The sequence below is a fragment of the Amphiprion ocellaris genome, chromosome 13 (genome assembly GCF_022539595.1).
Source record: "Amphiprion ocellaris isolate individual 3 ecotype Okinawa chromosome 13, ASM2253959v1, whole genome shotgun sequence".
In the NCBI taxonomy this organism is placed as follows: domain Eukaryota; kingdom Metazoa; phylum Chordata; class Actinopteri; family Pomacentridae; genus Amphiprion; species Amphiprion ocellaris.
Genome location: NC_072778.1, coordinates 2,895,140 through 2,914,596, shown reverse-complemented (window position 1 = coordinate 2,914,596; position 19,457 = coordinate 2,895,140). Strand labels below are relative to the sequence as shown.

Below are 19,457 nucleotides of genomic sequence, written 5' to 3'. Positions count from 1 at the left end.
TGTCTGCAGCTAAATAAAGCAGAGAGACACTGAGCTGCTCAGGTGGTTCCTGATAACACCAAGCAGCCACCTGGACAGCCAATAGGAACACAGCTTACTGGAAGTCCAGAGGGCTGGCTTAGTGAAGGAAATTTAGTTTAAAGTTGAAGCAGAAAGTTAACAAAGAAAGTTGAAAACCACCTTCTGATCCCTGAAATCTCTGAGTTTTCACACAAAGAATGCCTGAACATGTCAAACTGGTTCCATAGTAGAACCATCATTGTAAAAACATCATAGTATGGTGTGTTGCTCAAAAAACATTAGGACCCGGCTGTCTAGGGTCGCCAAGGAGCAACACAAGAACAGGACAAACACTGGTTTTCAGGGGGTTAGGAGGCTATTTATTTGAAAGAGGAAGTTTACAACAACACAACATGTGAGCAGAAAAATCACAGAGTCTGTCTTTAGTTCAGCTGGAAATAATAGTTGTCTTTTTTATTGACCAAACTTTTCAGGAAGTAGATGAAGAATAATTAAACCTCTCATGTAGAAGTCCAACTTATTTTGGATCCTTGTGGAGAGTTTAATCTTAGAGTTTGTAAAGCTGTTGAGTTTTTAGAGTCACATGGATTGTTTTGACTTTTAATAACTGAGTCCTGAAATAAAATTACAGTTATGGATTTCTGTCATTTAGTCTGGACTAAACAAATAACAGCAGCATTAATCTCAAATGTCATTATGAGGAGTCTGGATTGAGGTTTCTCACTTGACAATGATCAAAACATGAAATTTAGGTTGGTTTAAAGGAATATTCCACCTTAAATCTTTGAATGTTGACCTAAAAGGTTGGTTTCAGGAAGTATTCCACCTACAAGGTCCTCACACATCCACCTTAAAGAAACATTCCACCAAAAATCCTTGGACATGCACCTAAAATGTTGCTTTAACTGAGTATTCCATCCAAAATCCTCAGAGACCTGAGGGGCTGGTTAAAAGGAATATTCCACCTAAAACCTCAAATATAGACCTCAAAGGGTGGTTTAGAAAAAATCCTTCAATGTAGACCAAAAAAGTTAGTATGGAGGAATATTCCACCTGAAATGTAGACCTGAGAAGTTGGTTTGGAAGAATATACCATCCTAAACATCCTTAAATGTAGACTAAAAGACGGTTTGGAAGAAAATTCCACCTAAAATCCTCCAATATAGACCTAAAAGGTGAGTTTAATGGTATATTCCACCTAAAATTCACTACTGTAGACCTTGGAGGTTGGTCTGATGGTATATTCCACCCAACATCCTTGAACATAAACTTTAAAAGTTTGTTCAAAGGAATATTTCACCTAAAATCCTTCAATATAGACCAAAAAATCTTGGTGTAAAGGAGTATTCCACCTTAAATGTAGACCTAAAGGATGGTTTGGAGTAATATTCTACTCTAAAATCTTCACCACCACCTAAACACTGCAGGACAAACAACCCCCTAGTCTCCATGGCAACAGCAGTCCTTGATGCCAGCTGCCACCCTCAGCAGGACAAATTAAAACTTCTCAGGAGTGGTCCGAGGAACACGACAGAGCTAAACTGTTCACCTGGGTTCCACACTCCCCACATCCAGATCTGATGGAGCATCTGTGGGATGGTCCAGGATCAGCCTGGTCTAGGTAGGATCCACCCTGCAACCCACAGGATCCACAGAATCCACAGGATCCCCAGAGGTTCTGATGAACCACTGGGTCAGAGGAGTTTTAGCAGCATAAAGGGACCAACACAGTATTAGTCAGGTGGTCAGAATGTTCTACTGTTATATTGTCATGCTGATTATATGATCAGTAAATGTTACCATCAATTATAACTTCCACATTGATCAGGAAAAAAACAACTATCAGTTCATTCAGAAACTGTGGGGTTAAACCTAAAAACACAGACCTCAACAGCAGTTTGTTTCAAAGCAGAACACCAGCTGGTTTTCACTAAAGAAGCTTTCAGAGCAACAATTAAATGACAGTTTAGTTCTCATTAAGTTCACAGAGTCAGAATCAGTCAAAATAATGTTTACACACATCAGGAAAAGAAAAACTTTTATAAATATTTCATTTGTATAAGTACTTCTATACATATAGATTCCTCTTTCTAAGTTTGATCAAATCACAATAACTCTGTGTCCTGTTGTACGATGTTTTCCCAACAGATGGCGCTACCCTCATGAATGGAGCATCAACAAGTGACGTCTACAACACAACAGAAATGTCTGGAAGCCAGTGGCCACCACTTTGAGCACCTCTTGTAATTGTAGAGGCCAAAGATAACTTTTATTAATCTGGTGATGTCTGAATAAATTTGGTATTGAAATATTTATGCTAGTTTTTCTTTTCCTGATGTGTGTAAACATTATTTTGTCTGACTCTGTATAATGGGTTTCTAACAGGTCACCAGGCAACATCTTTTTATAATAATGACAAACATACCTGCATTCTACAGGAGTGATTTTCCTCATGTGCAGGTAAAGATGTGTGAGGAGTTTAGAGATGACAGCAGCAGGAGTCATCCTCACTAATTCAGCTTCCACCTAGAAACAGAAGGACCACAAACAAACACACTGATATACTCTCAAACGTTCAACCTCACAGCCTCTAAATATCTGTTTAGGAAGTGTTGTGTTTCTAAATTCTGCTGAAAGCATTGACAGACATTCTCTTACAAGGTTGTGTAAAAAGCAGCCAGTCCTCTGAGCTACTGAGAAATTTTCCTGAACAAAGTTTCTACGTGTAAATCGGCTCAACAAAAACTAAAGCCTCAGTCAGAGATAACAGGTATTGCAAATTCTAAACAACGTTCTTTGTTAACTCAGACTTTCTGCTTCAACCTCACATAAAAAGGGGAGTTTAACTCGTCAGGTGACTGAAAATGAACAGCTTGTGCAGTTCTAGATCCAAAAGTAGGATGTTTCATCTCATGTTTAACTACAAATACATGCAATAATAAATAAATACAATGGCTGGTTGTTAGTTTATTCACTGTTAATGTCACTTTATATACTGGATTGAACTTGAGCAGTGGAAGAGAGAAGGAATTTAATGAAATTATGGAGATTCAGAGAGGTAATGTACAATGTTAAGCGCGGTTGCTTCAACGTGCAGCAGAGGATAATTCCTTAAAGTTTTGTGATTTCATTAATATCCACATTAGATGTAAAGATGTTCGGCATAATTTCACTGCACTTTCTCGCTGACTGTTCCAAAATCATGAAATACTTTAAAAACAAGAGACTTATGATGGTAAATGCAGCTTATCTGAATCTCGCCAACTTTACCTTTAGTCTGTGGCCACTAGAGGGTGTTGTAGGAAACTGTAATTTCTACAATTCTAAATATGAATTGTGTTTGTCTGGACCTTGACTTTTAGTCAGGATCACAATAAGCCGAACTCTGAGTAGTTTTCTGTCTGTTTTCCATGATATGTGATTATGTTGTGACCAGAGTCAAGCACCAAGGTCTCCCAACCCGTGACAACTGCTCAGCTGAGGAATCTGTAACTGTCCTGCTGTGTGAAGGACGGATACTTCTATAAGTTTATGTTTGATGTTTTAGTCTGTCAGATCTCTGAACACGATCCTGGTGTTGGAGTTCTGCCCTTTCAGCTGGAATATTCATTCTGCATTTCTCTTCTTTATTACTCATTGTTACTCCGTTATTCTTTAATAAACTGCAAAGACAAATTCTGTTGCACCGTGACTGTTTCTTCTGCATCTCATGCATCATCTGGAATTTTAACTTTGCCTTGTAGTTGCTGCTTGTGGACACTAGAGGGCGCAAACTGTTGTGACTGATGCATCAACATTAGTATTAGTTTTGTGCTGTAGAAGAAGATCTGGAAACAGAAAACATGGATATGATGTATTTCTGCAGATGGATCTCAAGGATTTCAACATACACACATTTTTCATACATGTCCAATATATTTTATACACATAAAAATATTTAATACAAACATTAGCTATGAACATGTTTCCTTGTAAAACTTTCAAATATTGACCAACAGGCTTTTCTTTAAATGCATCATGTATGTTTTCTAGTTTTATAATGACGGTTACAGAAGTACCAGTTTATAAATGCATCAAAAGCAAAGTAAGAGATGAATATTAAACCAACTTGACATGATTCTGCTGTGAAGTTTGCATCCCTTAATTTTTCTCTTTAAGAATCTATAATTCACATTTAAAATGAGCTACTTTTAATGACATATTTTTTGACATATGATGATTTTTCACTCTTGAGTTTTTCATCTCAGTTCCAGCTTTAACCCGTCAGACAGAATCACCGTCCTCAGGCCTCCTACAGCAGGATTTTCCCAGGATTCATCAGGTTGTTGGGGTCGATGGCGTCCTTCAGGCTCTGCATGACTCGGATCACTGAAGGACCGACCTCCTCACAGAGCAGCGACCTCTTTCCTAAACCGACTCCATGTTCTCCTGTACAGGTTCCATCCATGGCCAGAGCTCGCCTGCAGCAGGAACGAATCATTTAGTGCACAAACAGATTATTAAATATTTCATCTATCAGAAATGATGCGTCAACTGAGTAGCCTTGGCGGAATACTGCACTCTCTGAGTGCTTTTCTAGTTTTCCTTCTTTAACCTGTTGTTTAGATGCATGTGTGCTTTCCGTATCGGTACTTTGAAGGCAAAAAAAAGAAGAGTAAAATTCCCTGTTTGTTTTCGCATCCTTGGCTGATGAAGCTGATTCTGATCCTGTGAGGTGAGACGTTACCTGGCCAGTCTCTGGGAGAACAGGTGAACTCTGTGCAGCTCGTCCTGGTCGCTGGGATCCATCACCATCAGACAGTGGAAGTTACCGTCTCCAACATGACCAACGATGTGACCTGAAGACAGAAACAGGTGAAAACTAGAAAAGCACTCAGAGAGTGCAGTACTCCGCCAAGGCTGCTCAGATCACTAAAACGTCATAGTTTAGACATACTAAGGTATGACTTTTTTTCACACATTTTGAATAACATACTAAACTATGACATTTTTTCCATATTTTGAACAACATACTAAACTATGCCATTTTGTGATACTATACTATGGCGTTTTTTTTGCGACAAAATTCATGATGATTTTTAAAAAAAAAAAAAAAAAAACCTTTCTGGAGTGTTTTTCACATCCTACTTTACATTATTTCATCATATGGCACGTTTTTACAACATGTTGAAAAATGACATTTTTCGACATAGTATAGTAAGGCGTTTTTTTGCGCCAAAATTCATGATGATTTTTTTTTCAAAGAAAACCTTTCTGGAGTGTTTTTCACGGCCTCCTTTACATTATTTCATCATATGGCACGTTTCTACAACATGTTGAAAAATCGCATTTTTTTTCGACAGTATACTATGGCGTTTTTTTGCGCCAAAATTCATGATGTTTTTATTTCAAAGAAAACCTTTCTGGAGTGTTTTTCACCGCCTCCTTTACATTATTTCATCATATGGCATGTTTTTACAACATGTTTGAAAAATCGCATTTTTTTTCGACATAGTATAGTAAGGCGTTTTTTTGCGCCAAAATTCATGATGATTTTTTTTTCAAAGAAAACCTTTCTGGAGTGTTTTTCACGGCCTCCTTTACATTATTTCATCATATGGCATGTTTCTACAACATGTTTGAAAAATCGCATTTTTTTTCGAACATAGTATAGTAAGGCGTTTTTTTTGCGCCAAAATTCATGATGATTTTTTTTTTTAAAAAAAACCTTTCTGGAGTGTTTTTCACAGCCTCCTTTACATTATTTCATCATATGGCACGTTTTTACAACATGTTTGAAAAATCGCATTTTTTTTCGACATAGTATAGTAGGGCGTCTTTTTGCGCCAAAATTCATGATGATTTTTTTTTCAAAAAAAACCTTTCTGGAGTGTTTTTCACATCCTACTTTACATTATTTCATCATATGGCACGTTTTTAAAACATGTTGAAAAATCGCATTTTTCGACATAGTATACTATGGCATTTTTTTTGCGCCAAAATTCATGATGATTTTTTTTCAAAGAAAACTTTTCTGGAGTGATTTTCACGGCCTCCTTTACATTATTTCATCATATGGCACGTTTCTACAACATGTTGAAAAATCGCATTTTTTTTCGACATAGTATACTATGGCGTTTTTTTGCACCAAAATTCATGATGTTTTTATTTCAAAGAAAACCTTTCTGGAGTGTTTTTCACGTCCTACTTTACATTATTTCATCATATGGCACGTCACATTTTGGACGACATAGTAAACTATGACGTTTTTGTCACATTTTGGACGACATCGTAAACTATGATGTTTTTTTCATATTTTGGACGACATACTAAACTATGACATTTTCGTCAAAATTTGGACGACATAGTAAACTATGACATTTTCGTCAAAATTTGGATGTCATACTAAACTATGAAGTTTTTGTCATATTTGGGACGACATACTAAACTATGATATTTTTTCCATATTTTGGACGACATCTTATGACGTTTTTGTCAAAGTTGCTTTTTTAGGCCCTTTTGCTGGTTTTATTCAGTAGGTACATAGAGAGGAAGACAGGGAAGACCTGCAGTAAAGGGCCATGAGCAGGAATCGAACCTCTGTCTTTGACACAGTCCTGGTTATGAGTCACCCTCTCAACAAGTTGAGCTACCTGGGAACCTCTTTTCTCCTTGTTGGCAAAGCGAGAAGCATTAAAAAGAAAAAGAATATTCAGATTTTAAACTTTCCAATGGGCCTTGAACGTTTCATGCGTGTCATGCTGTAATTGAGCCTAATTTGAGCTTAAAATTGTGAGATTTAATTAAAGTTACTATATTCTACATGTGTCATTCATACAGGAAGCCACAACTGAAAATTCTGGGAGTTTTCAGGTGAACTGCAGGCAGTGTTTCCAGAGCAGAGAGGAAGTGACAAAAGGATAGAAAGTTGATCTGTGTGTCTGCACACTGCGCTGTTATTGGATGTATTTAAAACACTGTATGCATTGGTAAGGAATTCTAAAATTACACAAAATGACCAGAGAAAGATTAAAACAGTAAATGTCAACATAGAATGGCAAAATGATCACAAAAAGACAAAAAAAAAGACCAAGAAGAAACATCTTGTTGTGGTCATTTGTGACCTTTAGTAGATGTTTTGTGTTATTCTGTGACCATTTTCTAGATGCTTTGCCCTATTTTTATGGTATGTTCTGTCTAGTTGCTTTAAACTGAAACTTGCCTCCTTCAGTGTAGTTCTGACTCAATGTTCTTGGCAGATGTGTTATTTTTGTTGCTCATGCAGTATTGGTGGTTCAGGGGTAGAATTCTCGCCTCCCACTTGGGAAGCTGGGTTCGATTTCCAGCCAATGTGCACACAGTTTTAAATGAATAATGGACACAAATGGTCATTACATGACATCAGACAGACAAAAAAAGGCAAAAATATCTACTAATGGGATCAAAAAATGTCTCTAGGAACACCCAAAGAAAGTCTATGAAAGGTCACGTAAGACAGAAAATGATCTTCCTTCAGACTCAAACCCAAATGAAACACGTCTATTAATGGCCACAATAAGACATACATGGACCAGACTTTACATCCTGTTTCTGTAGCGACACACAGACTTCAGTGAGGTAGTCAAATACTGGCTGTGATGCCCTGTAGTCAACACTTGTATCTGGGTTAGAGGCTCATTTCAGTGTGTTGGATTACAGATGGAATCATTTAAAAGAGTGTGTGCAGTGGCAGGGAATCAAACCTGGGTTTCCCACATGGCAGGCGAGAATTCTACCACTGAGCCACCAATGCTGGATGAGCTGCCCTGAAGACCTTATTTGGAAAAAAATTCAACTCAGAACTATGGTGAAGGAGGCAAGTTTCAGTTTAAACACAATTAGACAGAATAGATCAAAAAATAAGACAAACTGATGAGAAAATAGCCACAAAATGCAGACAAAAAGACAAAGAACACAGAAAGTCTACAGTCTATACCAAATGACCACAGAAACACACAAAGGCACAAAATCTCTACAAAGGGACACAAAACAACAACAAAGACATGAAATCTCCACTAATTGTTACACAAAGACCAAAAAAAGAGATAAAATGACCATCAATATTGAAAAATATGCCAAAAGCTAAAAATAGTTGGATGTCATTAACCGTCACAAAAGTCTTTGTCATGGTGCCCGTTGATAGCTACACTCCCACAATGGTCTCTGCTTCCCAACATCCTCTGGTCTCTACAGTATTAAACAGGAAGAGGCTCCGCCTGGTGGAACAACCAGGTACTACAGCTGATCTACATTTACTGACAAGTAGAAAAAACAGGTTTCCTTCATCTATTGGAGCTTGTGGAGCCTCAGTACACGAGGTGAAACCTCAAAGTGACGACAAATATTTCAAAGTATTACTGTAATTTTTGAAACAACGATTAAATAGCCGTGCTCTGTGCTCACCTGTTAGCCTGCTTTCAATCAGGTCCTCCTTTGTCTCCACAATAATGTGAGGCAGCCGAGACAAAGGAACACACACATCTGTAGCATAGGCCTACACACACACACACACACACACACACACACACACACACACACACACGCACACACACACGCATACACACACACACATTTAGGATTTATGACGTGAATAAATTAATATAACTGGACTGATGTTACCTTACAATACGTAATCTAATCACCATACAGTGTAATTTGATTACCTTATGTGGTAATCTGATTACCTTCCAGTGTTTTCTAATTACCCTACAGTGTATTCTGATTACTTTACAGTGTAATCTGATTACCTTACAGCCTGGCCTCATAGCCAGAGCAGCGTACCAGGCGTCATGTCGAGCTTTCCACAGTCTGTTCCTGGTTTCAGCATCTCGAGCCCACTGGAAGTCTGAACCTCCATTACTCTGAGTGATGTCCTCTGAACACACACACACACACACGGAATGAAAATGAGTATTACTGAGTCACAGAGCTAAGAGAGTCATAAGATACAAAACCTCCACAATCAGACATAAAGCCTCAACAGAGACACACAAAATGACAACAAAAGACCCCAAACAACCACAACGAGACACAAAACCACCTCAACCTGAAAAGCAGCTGAAGATGCGGCTCTGCAGGATCTGGTAAACTTAAGTGCGACCATTTCTCAGCGGTTGCCGGCGTTGCGAGGTGTTTTGTGCGTTTTGTGTGTTTGATGCGAACACTCACTCACCTGTTGTGTTGACTTGTTCCTCCAGGCTTCGCTCTGAACCGTGAAACTCCAGAAACAGAGTCGGACTGACGGGATACGACAAAGAGCTGAACTTGTTGCAGGCATCGATCATCACCTCATCCAGGAACTCTGGAAAACACAAACAGGATAAACGGGATAAATGTCAGCGTGATGAATCCAAAACGTCGTTCTTTTCCTGAACAGCTGCAGTTTTCCGTCTGTTGATAACTAATGTTGATCTTTTTCACGTTAAATTTGATGAAACAACAAAATAAAAACTGTTTAAAAAATTAAGAAAAAGGCAAAAAAAAAAGCATAAATCTGAGTTAACTTTAGGAAAAAACATTGGGATTTTTTAAAAAACAATATTAAATAAAAAATCAAAATTCTAATAAAAATTCAAAAAATATGAAAATAAAGGTCATAAAGTCAAGAAAAATGCAATCTGGAGCTAAAAAGTTGATATTTTCAGAAAATGTTCAAAAAATAAATTTAAATGAAGAAACTAAAAATTATGACAAAAAATGTTAAAAAACAAAAAAACAAAAGATAAAATGTCTATGCTTTCACATTTATTCTCACAACATTTAATATTTTGCTCAAGAATTTGAGGAAGAAACTAAAATTTAGGATTTTTTAAACAATACTTGATTAAAAGTCAAAATAATTAGAAAAAAAAATTAATTATTAATTAAAAGGTAAGAAATTTTAAAAAATGCAATTTGGAGTTAAAAAGTTGATATTTCCAGAAAAAATAAACTTAAAATTAAGAAACTAAAAATTATGGGGAAACGTAAAAAAAAAAAAAAAAAAGATACAAAGTCAAAATAATTTTTAAAAGTATGAAAAAAATAAGTTGCCTTTTATGACACCTTATAAAAAATGTAAGTATGAGGAAAAAGTTAAACATAAAAAATAGAAATTTTAGGTATAAAGTAAACATTTTTTAACAAAAAAGCACTGCTTTTACATTTATCTTCATAACATTTAATTTTTTGCTCAAGAATTTGAAGAAGAAATTTAAAATTAGGATGTTTTGCAACAATATTAAATAAAAAAATCAAAATTATAAGAAAAATATCAAGAAAATATGAAAATAAAGGTCATAAAATTAAGAAAACGAAATTGGAATTTGGGGTTAAAAAAGAATATTTTCCAAAAAGGGTAAAAAAAAACAAATAATAATAAAATAAAAAATGTAAATGAAGGAACAAAAATTTATAAGGAAAAATTTAAAGGGGAAAAAAAAGATTAAAAAGTCTAAATATTTTTTAAAATTACAAAAAAAAGAAAATTCTGAAAAAATATTTTAAAAAGTGTAAAAGGTATGAGAAAAAGGTAAAATTAAGTATAAAGTAAATATTTTTAATGAAAAATAATGCTTTTATATTTATCTTCCTAACATTTAATTTTTTGCTCAAAAATTTGAGGAAGAAACTAAAAATTTGAACATTTTTGGATAACGTTGGATGAAAAGTCAAAATTCTAAGAAAAAAACCTGAAAAACTATGAACAAAAAGGAAAAAAAATCAAGAAAATAAATTGCAATTTGGAGTTCAAAAAAATCATATTTAAAAATGTGAAAATGCAAAATGAAATAAACTTTCATGCAAAAAAAAAGTGAGCAATAAAGTCAGTGCTCCCTAAAGACCTCATTAGCTTGACTTGCATCTTCATCACATTTATTATTTTCCTTGAGAATTTGTGGAAGAAACAAAAAACTAGGAAAGTTTTTAGAACAATCTTTGATAAAAAGCAAAATATATGAGATAAAAACTAAAAATTGTGAAAAGTCAAAAAGTCAAGAAAAAAAATGCAGTTTGTAGTTAAACAGTTGATAATTTAAGAAACAGACAAAATTATGTGAAAATGTCAGGACATTCTCAGGTTTTAAAGATCTCCGTCCTTGGAGACCAGATGTTTCCCTGAATGTCTCCAGCAGGTGAACAAGCTAGAATAGAGACTCAACAGGAAGACTGATGTGAAATGAACCAGAATAAGCCTGTAGAGCAGATCTCTTCCACCTTATTTCCTCACCGATGCGAGCGATCGGGACTCCGGCCTGCAGGATCTGCACCGTGCTGTCGACGGCGGCCTGGACGGAGCTGAAGGAGCAGACGGCCGACACCATTTCCTCCGGAACGCCGTACAGACGCAGCGTGGTTTTAGTGATGATTCCTAAAGTCCCCTCAGAGCCAACAAACAGGTTGGTCAGGTTGTAGCCGGCGGCGGTTTTCCTGAAGACGGAAACAGGAAGAGCCTTAAATCCTCATCCTGAACACAGATTTCACAGGCAGAGAACAAACTACTGGCAAAAGTCCTTCTTCAAGTTTATCAGTTATGTAATTAATAGAAATAATCTTACAAATATCTCAGGACAGTTGTGAGGGATTTGTTTAGTGTGCAGTTTTTATGCCAAAAACTGCACATTGTGTGTCTCTGTGGTTATTTTGTATCTTTGTGGTTGTTTTGTGTCTCTCTGTGGTTGTTTTGTGTCTCTTTTTGGTACTTTTGTGTCTCTTTGAGGTCATTTTATGACATTTTGTGGTGCTTTTGTGTCTCTTTTTGGGGTTCTGTGTCTCTTTGTGGTTGTTTTGTGTCTCTTTGTGGTTATTTTGTGTCTCTTTTTGGTTGTTCTGGGTCTCTTTCTGCGTGTTTTGTGTCTCTGTCGTAGTTTTGTGTCTCTGTGGTCATTTTCTGTCTCATGGTTGTTTTGTGTCTCTGTGGTTGTTTTGTGCCTTTTTTTGTACTTTTGTGTGTCTTTGTGGCTGTTTTGTGTGTCCTTCTGGTTTTGTGTCTTTTTGTGGTTGCTTTGGTTAAGGGAGACACAAAATGACACTAAATAGATGCAAAATCATTGCAAACAGGGGCGACATAACAGCAAAAACACACAAAATCATTAGAAAATAAAATACTAAAAAACACAAAAAGGAAGCAAAGAGCAACCAACTACTACAAAGACACACAATGAGACCAACAAAGATACAAATGGAGCACAGAGACACAAAACAAGCACAAAGAGAGACAAACGAACAAAACAAGACATGAAAATGATGACACAGTGATCAGAAAATTAACTAAAAGAGATGCAAAGCGACCACAAACAAATGCAAAGAGAGACAACACAACAGCAAAGACTCACAGTAACACTCAAACCAAATATTAGAGGCCATGAAGCAGCAGCAGAGGGGTGTTCTAGAAGCTGTACCGGGGACGTCGGTTCCTCCCAGCGGTGTGAATGACGCTTCCATCAGCCAGAACCACCTCCAGGTTCATCACGTTCTCCCTCATGGTTCCGTAACGAACAGCGTTGGTTCCAGAAGCACTGGTGGCGGCCATACCGCAGAGAGACGCATCAGCTCCTGGATCTGACACAAGACACCAGCGGTTACCTACTGACTCACAACAAGGACAAACACGGCTGTAAACATCACATTTCAACAACAAACTCCGCTCGACCATCTCTTGTTTACCTAAAACTTTTCAATCATAAACTCTAGATATTTAAAATTGTGAAGTTTTGCCTTGATATATCAACATTTTGTGAGATAAAAACCTCCACAATGAGACACAAAACAACCACAAAAAGACACAAAAGCTCCACGAAAACAAATAAAACATCCACAAAGACAGAAGTCACTCACAAACACATAAATAGAGACAAAATGGCAGCAAAGACACAAAATAACCAGAAGAAGTGATTTTGTGTCTTTGTGGTCATTTTGTGTCTCTTTGTGGAGTTTTGTGGGTCTCTCTCTAGTGGTTGTGTGTCACTTTGTGGTTGTGACTGTTGAAAGATTTTCAACTTTCCGATGGAAAGTTGAAAATCCGGCTTGGATTCTGGCTGATAATTGGGGTTATTTAGGTGATTTGGAAAGCTAACGTGACTTTCAAACCTTTAAAGCAGGTAAACTCAGATCCCACAAATACAATAATAAACCTGTAAATGAACAGAATGTGGGCCCTTTAATGGAAGTTTTAAATGCTTTTGCACAAACGGTGACTGACCTACAGGAAACCAGAGTCCAGTTTCTCTCAGGTAGGAGTTCAGGGCTTTACGGGTCACACCTGGTTCTACCGTCACATCAAAGTCCTCCGGATGGAGATCCAGGATCTGGTCCATGTTCCTCAAACTGAAGCAGACTCCACCCTGAGGGAACACATTTGGTTTTGTCTTGTTCAGACTTAAAAGTGTCTTTTTATGGTAAATTTCCATCTGGTGGATGTTGAAGAGCTCTCACCTTCACAGCACCGACTCCTCCCTCCAAACCAGTCCCAGTGCCAAAGGGGATGATGGGTAACTGGTGTCGGTGGCAGAGCTTTGCCAGAGCACTGACCTCCTCCACACAGCGAGGAAACACCACCACATCTGGAGGACGACATCTGGAACACAGCATTCCTATTAGCTTAGCATAAATCCACAGTACCACACCTGCACACCGACTCAGTTAGCGAGCAGCAGCTAAAGGGACAGATCAGACTCAGAGGAGGCCTTTAGCTGCTTTCACAGACACTAATGCTATGCTAACGGCTAGTGGCTAGGTTAGGAAGCAGCCACAGACTAACCTAAAACACAGTCTGGAAAATAATAATTAATGATGCTTTAATGTCTGGACCTTAGTGGTGAATAAAAGAACTGCAGGAGACAAACTGATCAATCTCAGTGAGTTGATCTGACAGTAAACAGAGACGTTAGCGTACATATTCAGTTATACTAATCCTCATTACTGAAGTAATCTTGTTAGGAAGGACAGGTTCCCTGCTGTCACATGCTGCTAATTCTAACAGTTAATGTACATCAGCTCCAAATATTAGCATTTAGGCCTTTCTTGATAACCAATAATCAGCATCGATATCGGTTCTGGTAAAACCTGCATCCTTCGATCTCTAGACGTCAACCCAAAGTTCACACCTCCTCTGAGCTGTGATTGGCCGGCTGAATAAAGCAGAAAATCTTTAGGGTTTTAAACAAAGTCGATCAACTGTTGATAATCCTTCTCTGTAGTTCTCACTTTACATTTTTTCCATATATGGTCTTCACAGCTGTTCATCCAGCATTGGTGGTTCAGTGGTAGAATTCTGACTGACCTGTGAACAGATTCGTCTTTGCCATGTTGTTCTCTGACAGTTTCTCCCAATGAGACGCCGTCGTCACCACAAATCGACCTGAACGCAGAGAGAACGCCGTCCACAGCAGCCGCCTGCACAGAAATCAGTTATGTACAGACAGTCATTTATAAGACAGAAGGAGGACAAAATAACAGCAACAACTGACACATAAGAGCAAATGTTCACAGTCCTCAGAGGATGAACCACTTTTCTGCAAGAGCCAATGGCGTGTCAACATTTGAGAACAAAAAGGATCAAAATCTAACAGTAAAAATGAAGTGAGATTCACTGTTTCATACTCTGCAGATTCCATAATAGCGAGAATAAACATGATCAATGAAATTACAAAAACAGACTGTGAGTTTTCATGTCTAAATGTAAAATAGCAATAAAAACCATAATGGTGAGATGACAATAAAAATAAATCAAAATTTAATTTATTGCAATTTAACTGCTTTTGTAAATTAAATACAAGAAGCTTAAATTTAAGTTTAATGCTGTAAACATATTTCTAAAATTAGACACAAAGAGTGACAATTAACAGAAGAAGTTGTTTCTGTAATTTTACACAGATTTGTTGACTTTTTTATCATTACAAAAGTTTTCTTTGTACAAAAGAGTTTTTTCGTTGCTGTGTAATACAGAAAGACATTAGTCAAGATATGCATATATAAATAATTTATCTATCTATGTTAGTCATATTTATATTATTGTTTTTATATATATATATATATATATATATATATATATATATATATATATATATATATATATATATATATATATAAAGGCATTTTAGGACATATAAAAAAACCTTAATTTAACATTAAAAACACAAATTGAGACAAGAAAATTTATTTGTATTTTGGAAATTGCCACATACTTTTTTGCCATCATTTCCTGATTATTTTTGGCGAACCACCTGCTGGAATTTCAACATTTTTTTCACCAGTTAGTATGTTATGCTTTTACACATATTTTTGCAGTGCACCAGTTAGTATGTTATGTTTTTAAACATATTTTTGCAGTGCACTAGTTAGTATTTTATATTTTTAAACTTTTTTTTGCAGTGCACCTCTTATTATGTTTTTAAACATGTTTCTGCAGTGCAATAGTTAGTATTTTATGTTTTTAAACATATTTTTGCAGTGCACCAGTTAGTATGTTGTTTTTAAACATATTTTTTGCAGTGCACCAGTTACTATTTTATGTTTTTAAACATGTTTTTGCAGTGCACCAGTTGGTATTTTATGTTTTTAAACATGTTTTTGCAGTGCACCAGTTAGTATTTTATGTTTTTAAACATGTTTTTGCAGTGCACCAGTTGGTATTTTATGTTTTTAAACATGTTTTTGCAGTGCACCAGTTAGTATTTTATGTTTTTAAACATATTTTTGCAGTGCACCAGTTACTATTTTATGTATACGCTGTTAACTGTCCAGAGCATTCAGCTGGAGTCATTTCTGGTCAAAGATTCTTCTGGGAGCTATTTAAAGTTTTATTTTTACTCCACACAGCTCTGCAAGTTGTGTTTTCTACTAAACATTAATCAGCTGCTAGGAGACGTTTTCCGTAAAATCCACTTGTTTTTGGCTCAGTGGAAGAATTCTCCCAAACGCTGCATCTTTATCATTTATATTTAATGGTTTACTAACTTCTGTTCTTCCGGCATTAGGAATGTGTCGCACATTATTTATCTTGATTGATGTATATAATGTTTATTTGTTAAGTACATAACCTTTATTCTTTTTTGACATTTGCATTTTGATATTTTTTATATGTTTAGAATGTTTATTTTCTGATAACTGCATTTTCAATATTTTTATAATTTTTATGTAATGTTTATTTTTTTGACAGTTGCATGTCCTTGTTTTTTTTGGCACTGATGTGGACGAAACTCAAATTTCAAGCATGACTGTGCAATGACAATAAAGTTTTAGCTTATCTTAGCTCTGGCTGAGTATAGAAATTATAAAACCATGGAAGTATGGGCTGTATCTGCACACTGCACTGAGCTGACGTTCCTGTTTACAGAGAACAGTGAAGGTCACAAGTAGAAAGCCCAGTTTTCAAGGAGAAACCTCCAATCCCTCGATTACACTGCAGTTAAAACAGTATGCATTGGCCGGGAATCGAACCCGGGCCTCCCGCGTGGCAGGCGAGAATTCTACCACTGAACCACCAATGCTGCATGAGCAACACTGAAGACCGTATTTGCAAAAAATAGGGGGAGTATTCTTTTAAAAGAACTAGACAAAATGTGACTACAATATAACATAAAAAAATACCACAAAAGTACATTAAATTACTACAAACACTCACAAGATGACAGCGAAATGTTAAACAGCCCGACCTGGTTAAAAGCTTTAAAAAAAAAAAAAGTGAGCAGACAGCAACAATTCAAACATGAAGCCGACAGTTTCAGCTGCCGTCACATTAACAGAACAGAGTGCAGTTCTAAAAGGAGCTTTAGAACCCAGCCAGAGAACACAGTGGAGCATTCAGCAGCAATTTGTTTACTGGAAAAAATGCTTCTGTGTATTTAGTACAGCAGCCGTCAAGAGTCCTGGATGGCTGCTAAAAAGATAAAAACAGATGTGCATTGGCCTGGAATCGAACCCCGGCCTCCCGCGTGGCAGGCGAAAATTCTACGACTGAACCACCAATGCTGGTGGAAAAAAACCTGGACAAGCAGGAAACTCGAAGAAGCTGCAGGCACACTGAGCATGCTCAGTTTGACCCTGGGGTAGTGACCCTGTGACCCTGATGCAGCTTCACTTGTCTGCCCAAATATGGAAGGTTTCGAGTTCACTGCTAGTCCATCACCTCAATCCCATAATAAACAGCTCATTTCTTCAGGGAGGGTCGCAGCAAAACCTGCTGTTTTTATGGTTTCCATATGCTTCCATGTCTACAGTATAAATCAAGCTGCACACAATATATCTCTAAAAAACCCAACCATATTTCCATCATTTTGGCTCTGAAGTAGGTTTGGAAGTTTTACAGAAATAATATTGTCACACTACAAAACCTGCAGGTCTGTAAATTTCACTTTTTGCTTAAATATGTTAGCAGTTGAGTGAAAGTGAGTTTTTTGCTACTAAAGTCATTTAAATTTAAACTCTAGAGACTGGCTGTAACTTTTAATTTATGCAATATGCAAATAGCATTTAAATTTACATATGTTTACTCAATTTCCATATAAATAACATGATAGGAAAACTAATTTTATGTGCTGCTTTGTGTCACTGCCATGTTTTCATCAACTTAAAGTAACACAAACAATATTTTTACCCTGTTGTTACATACTTTTGGAAAGATAACTAACTTTTTAATATGTAGACGGAAATAAATATATCAACAACCAAGTTTCACTTTACTGTGAACACACACACATATATATATATATATATATATATATATATATATATATATATATATATATATATATATATATATATATATATATATATATATATATATATATATATATATACATATATATAGTAACTTGGGTAACTCGTCAAAAATCTCATTCATTAATTCAGAGAATTATTTCTCTATTATCCAGACAGTTCATAAAGTATTTTGGGAATTTTAGAGATACTATAATACCACAATAACATGCTTTAATGGTACTTAATTTAAATAAAATCAATATTTAGCTGAAAGTGTGCTAACATACTAGCTAGCTAGCTACTACAGAATATAAATACAGCTGTTAATCCACACTTTATCCAAGAAAGATGCAAAACAATCACAAAACCATGACAAACACACACAAACATAACCATAAAGACACAAAACCAAAGCAAAAAGACACAAACTGCCACACAGAGACACAAAATCTATAAAGTGTTTTTGTTATTTATCCCTCAGTGAAGAGAACATTTTACTATCCAGATGATTTTTAGAGTTCTGGGAAAAATTAGAATTCCTTTATTATAGTAATAATGTGTTTTAATGTTAATTTAGTTTGATAAAATCAGTAATTTGCTTTAAAGTGGATAGTTTAAAGCTTACATATCAAAAAACCTGTTAGCACGCTAGCCAGAAAACACACAAAACAAATACAAAAACACATAAATCTCTACAGGGTTTATGTTATGTATCACTCAGTGAACTGAATAGTTTATTATCCTGATTGTTTTAAAGGTAAATTTTAGAGAAACTAGCAGCTGGCTAGTTGATATGTATGCTAACATATCAACTAGCCAGCTGCTACAGAATATAAATACAGCTGCTAACGCTACTTTAGCATCGGAAAACATGTTAACACCTAAGCCGACAAACACACAACAAACACAAAGAGACACAAAATCTCTACAGGGTTTATGTTACTTATGACTCAGTGAACTGAATATTTTATTATCCCGATTGTTTGAAAAGTATTTGGGAATTTTAGAGAAACTTTAATGTATGCTAACATATCAACTACCTAGCTGCTACAGAATATAAACAGATGCTAAAGATGAGTTTAACCGAAAAATTCTCCAAACGTGTAACTAAAAGACTAATATTTTATAATAAAACCTCAGTCCTGTGTATGAAGCTAATAATTATCCACAGTGGTGATATTTAGTGAGTGTTTAACGAAGCTAATCACAGTGTTTCTGTTCTGTTAGCTGCCTGTTGGACTTGGATAACAGAACCGGAAGAAGAAGAATAAGTGCAGAGTATACCAAGCCTCATTCACCTGTAAATCTCTGCACATTTTGTAAACAATTTTCTGCTTATTGCACATCTGGTTGGATGCCAAACTGCATTACGTTACCTGTACTTGTACATGCGTAATGACAATAAAGTTGAATCCAACCACAGTGGAGTTTGGACGAACCTGAAATAAAACCGTAAAGAACCGCGTTTAGATTCGCTCACCCTGCCGGGGTTTCCTGAGGTCACACTGCGGGACAGCAGGACGCAGCGGCGGGGAACCAGCAGCCGGAGACCCGCCGAGCAGCCGGATAACATGACGGTTCACCTGCAGGAGAGCAGACCCCACACCGACACGGAGCTGCGGTCTGAGGTCACTGATCCTCCGACTGACCGGGAAGAGGAAAGACACACAAACATAACACACTGCTGCACGGCTTCAAAATAAAATACCACTACAGCACAGACGCACACAAAAATTATA

The 19,457-nt window shown here is 36.4% G+C and overlaps 1 protein-coding gene and 1 non-coding gene across 3 annotated transcripts; both read right to left on the bottom strand.

Moving 5' to 3' along the window:
* Positions 1-3,860: 3,860 nt before the first annotated feature.
* On the bottom strand, positions 3,861-19,362 carry ldhd (lactate dehydrogenase D). 2 transcript variants are annotated; one of them, XM_023294721.3, is made up of 11 exons: positions 19,199-19,362; positions 14,300-14,412; positions 13,453-13,594; positions 13,220-13,361; positions 12,420-12,579; positions 11,249-11,448; positions 9,212-9,340; positions 8,787-8,914; positions 8,443-8,533; positions 4,748-4,859; positions 3,861-4,481 (listed from the first exon to the last, which is right to left on the bottom strand). In XM_023294721.3, the coding sequence occupies exons 1-11, from the start codon at positions 19,289-19,291 to the stop codon at positions 4,313-4,315; spliced, it is 1,479 nt and encodes a 492-aa protein (XP_023150489.1). In that variant the 5' UTR covers positions 19,292-19,362; the 3' UTR covers positions 3,861-4,312. The 2 variants fall into 2 exon arrangements, with proteins under 2 accessions (XP_023150489.1, XP_054872880.1); XM_055016905.1 differs by having other exon boundaries at positions 13,280-13,361.
* trnag-gcc (transfer RNA glycine (anticodon GCC)) lies at positions 16,438-16,508 on the bottom strand. Its single transcript has one exon. It is a non-coding gene; the product is annotated as a tRNA-Gly (tRNA).
* Positions 19,363-19,457: the final 95 nt, after the last annotated feature.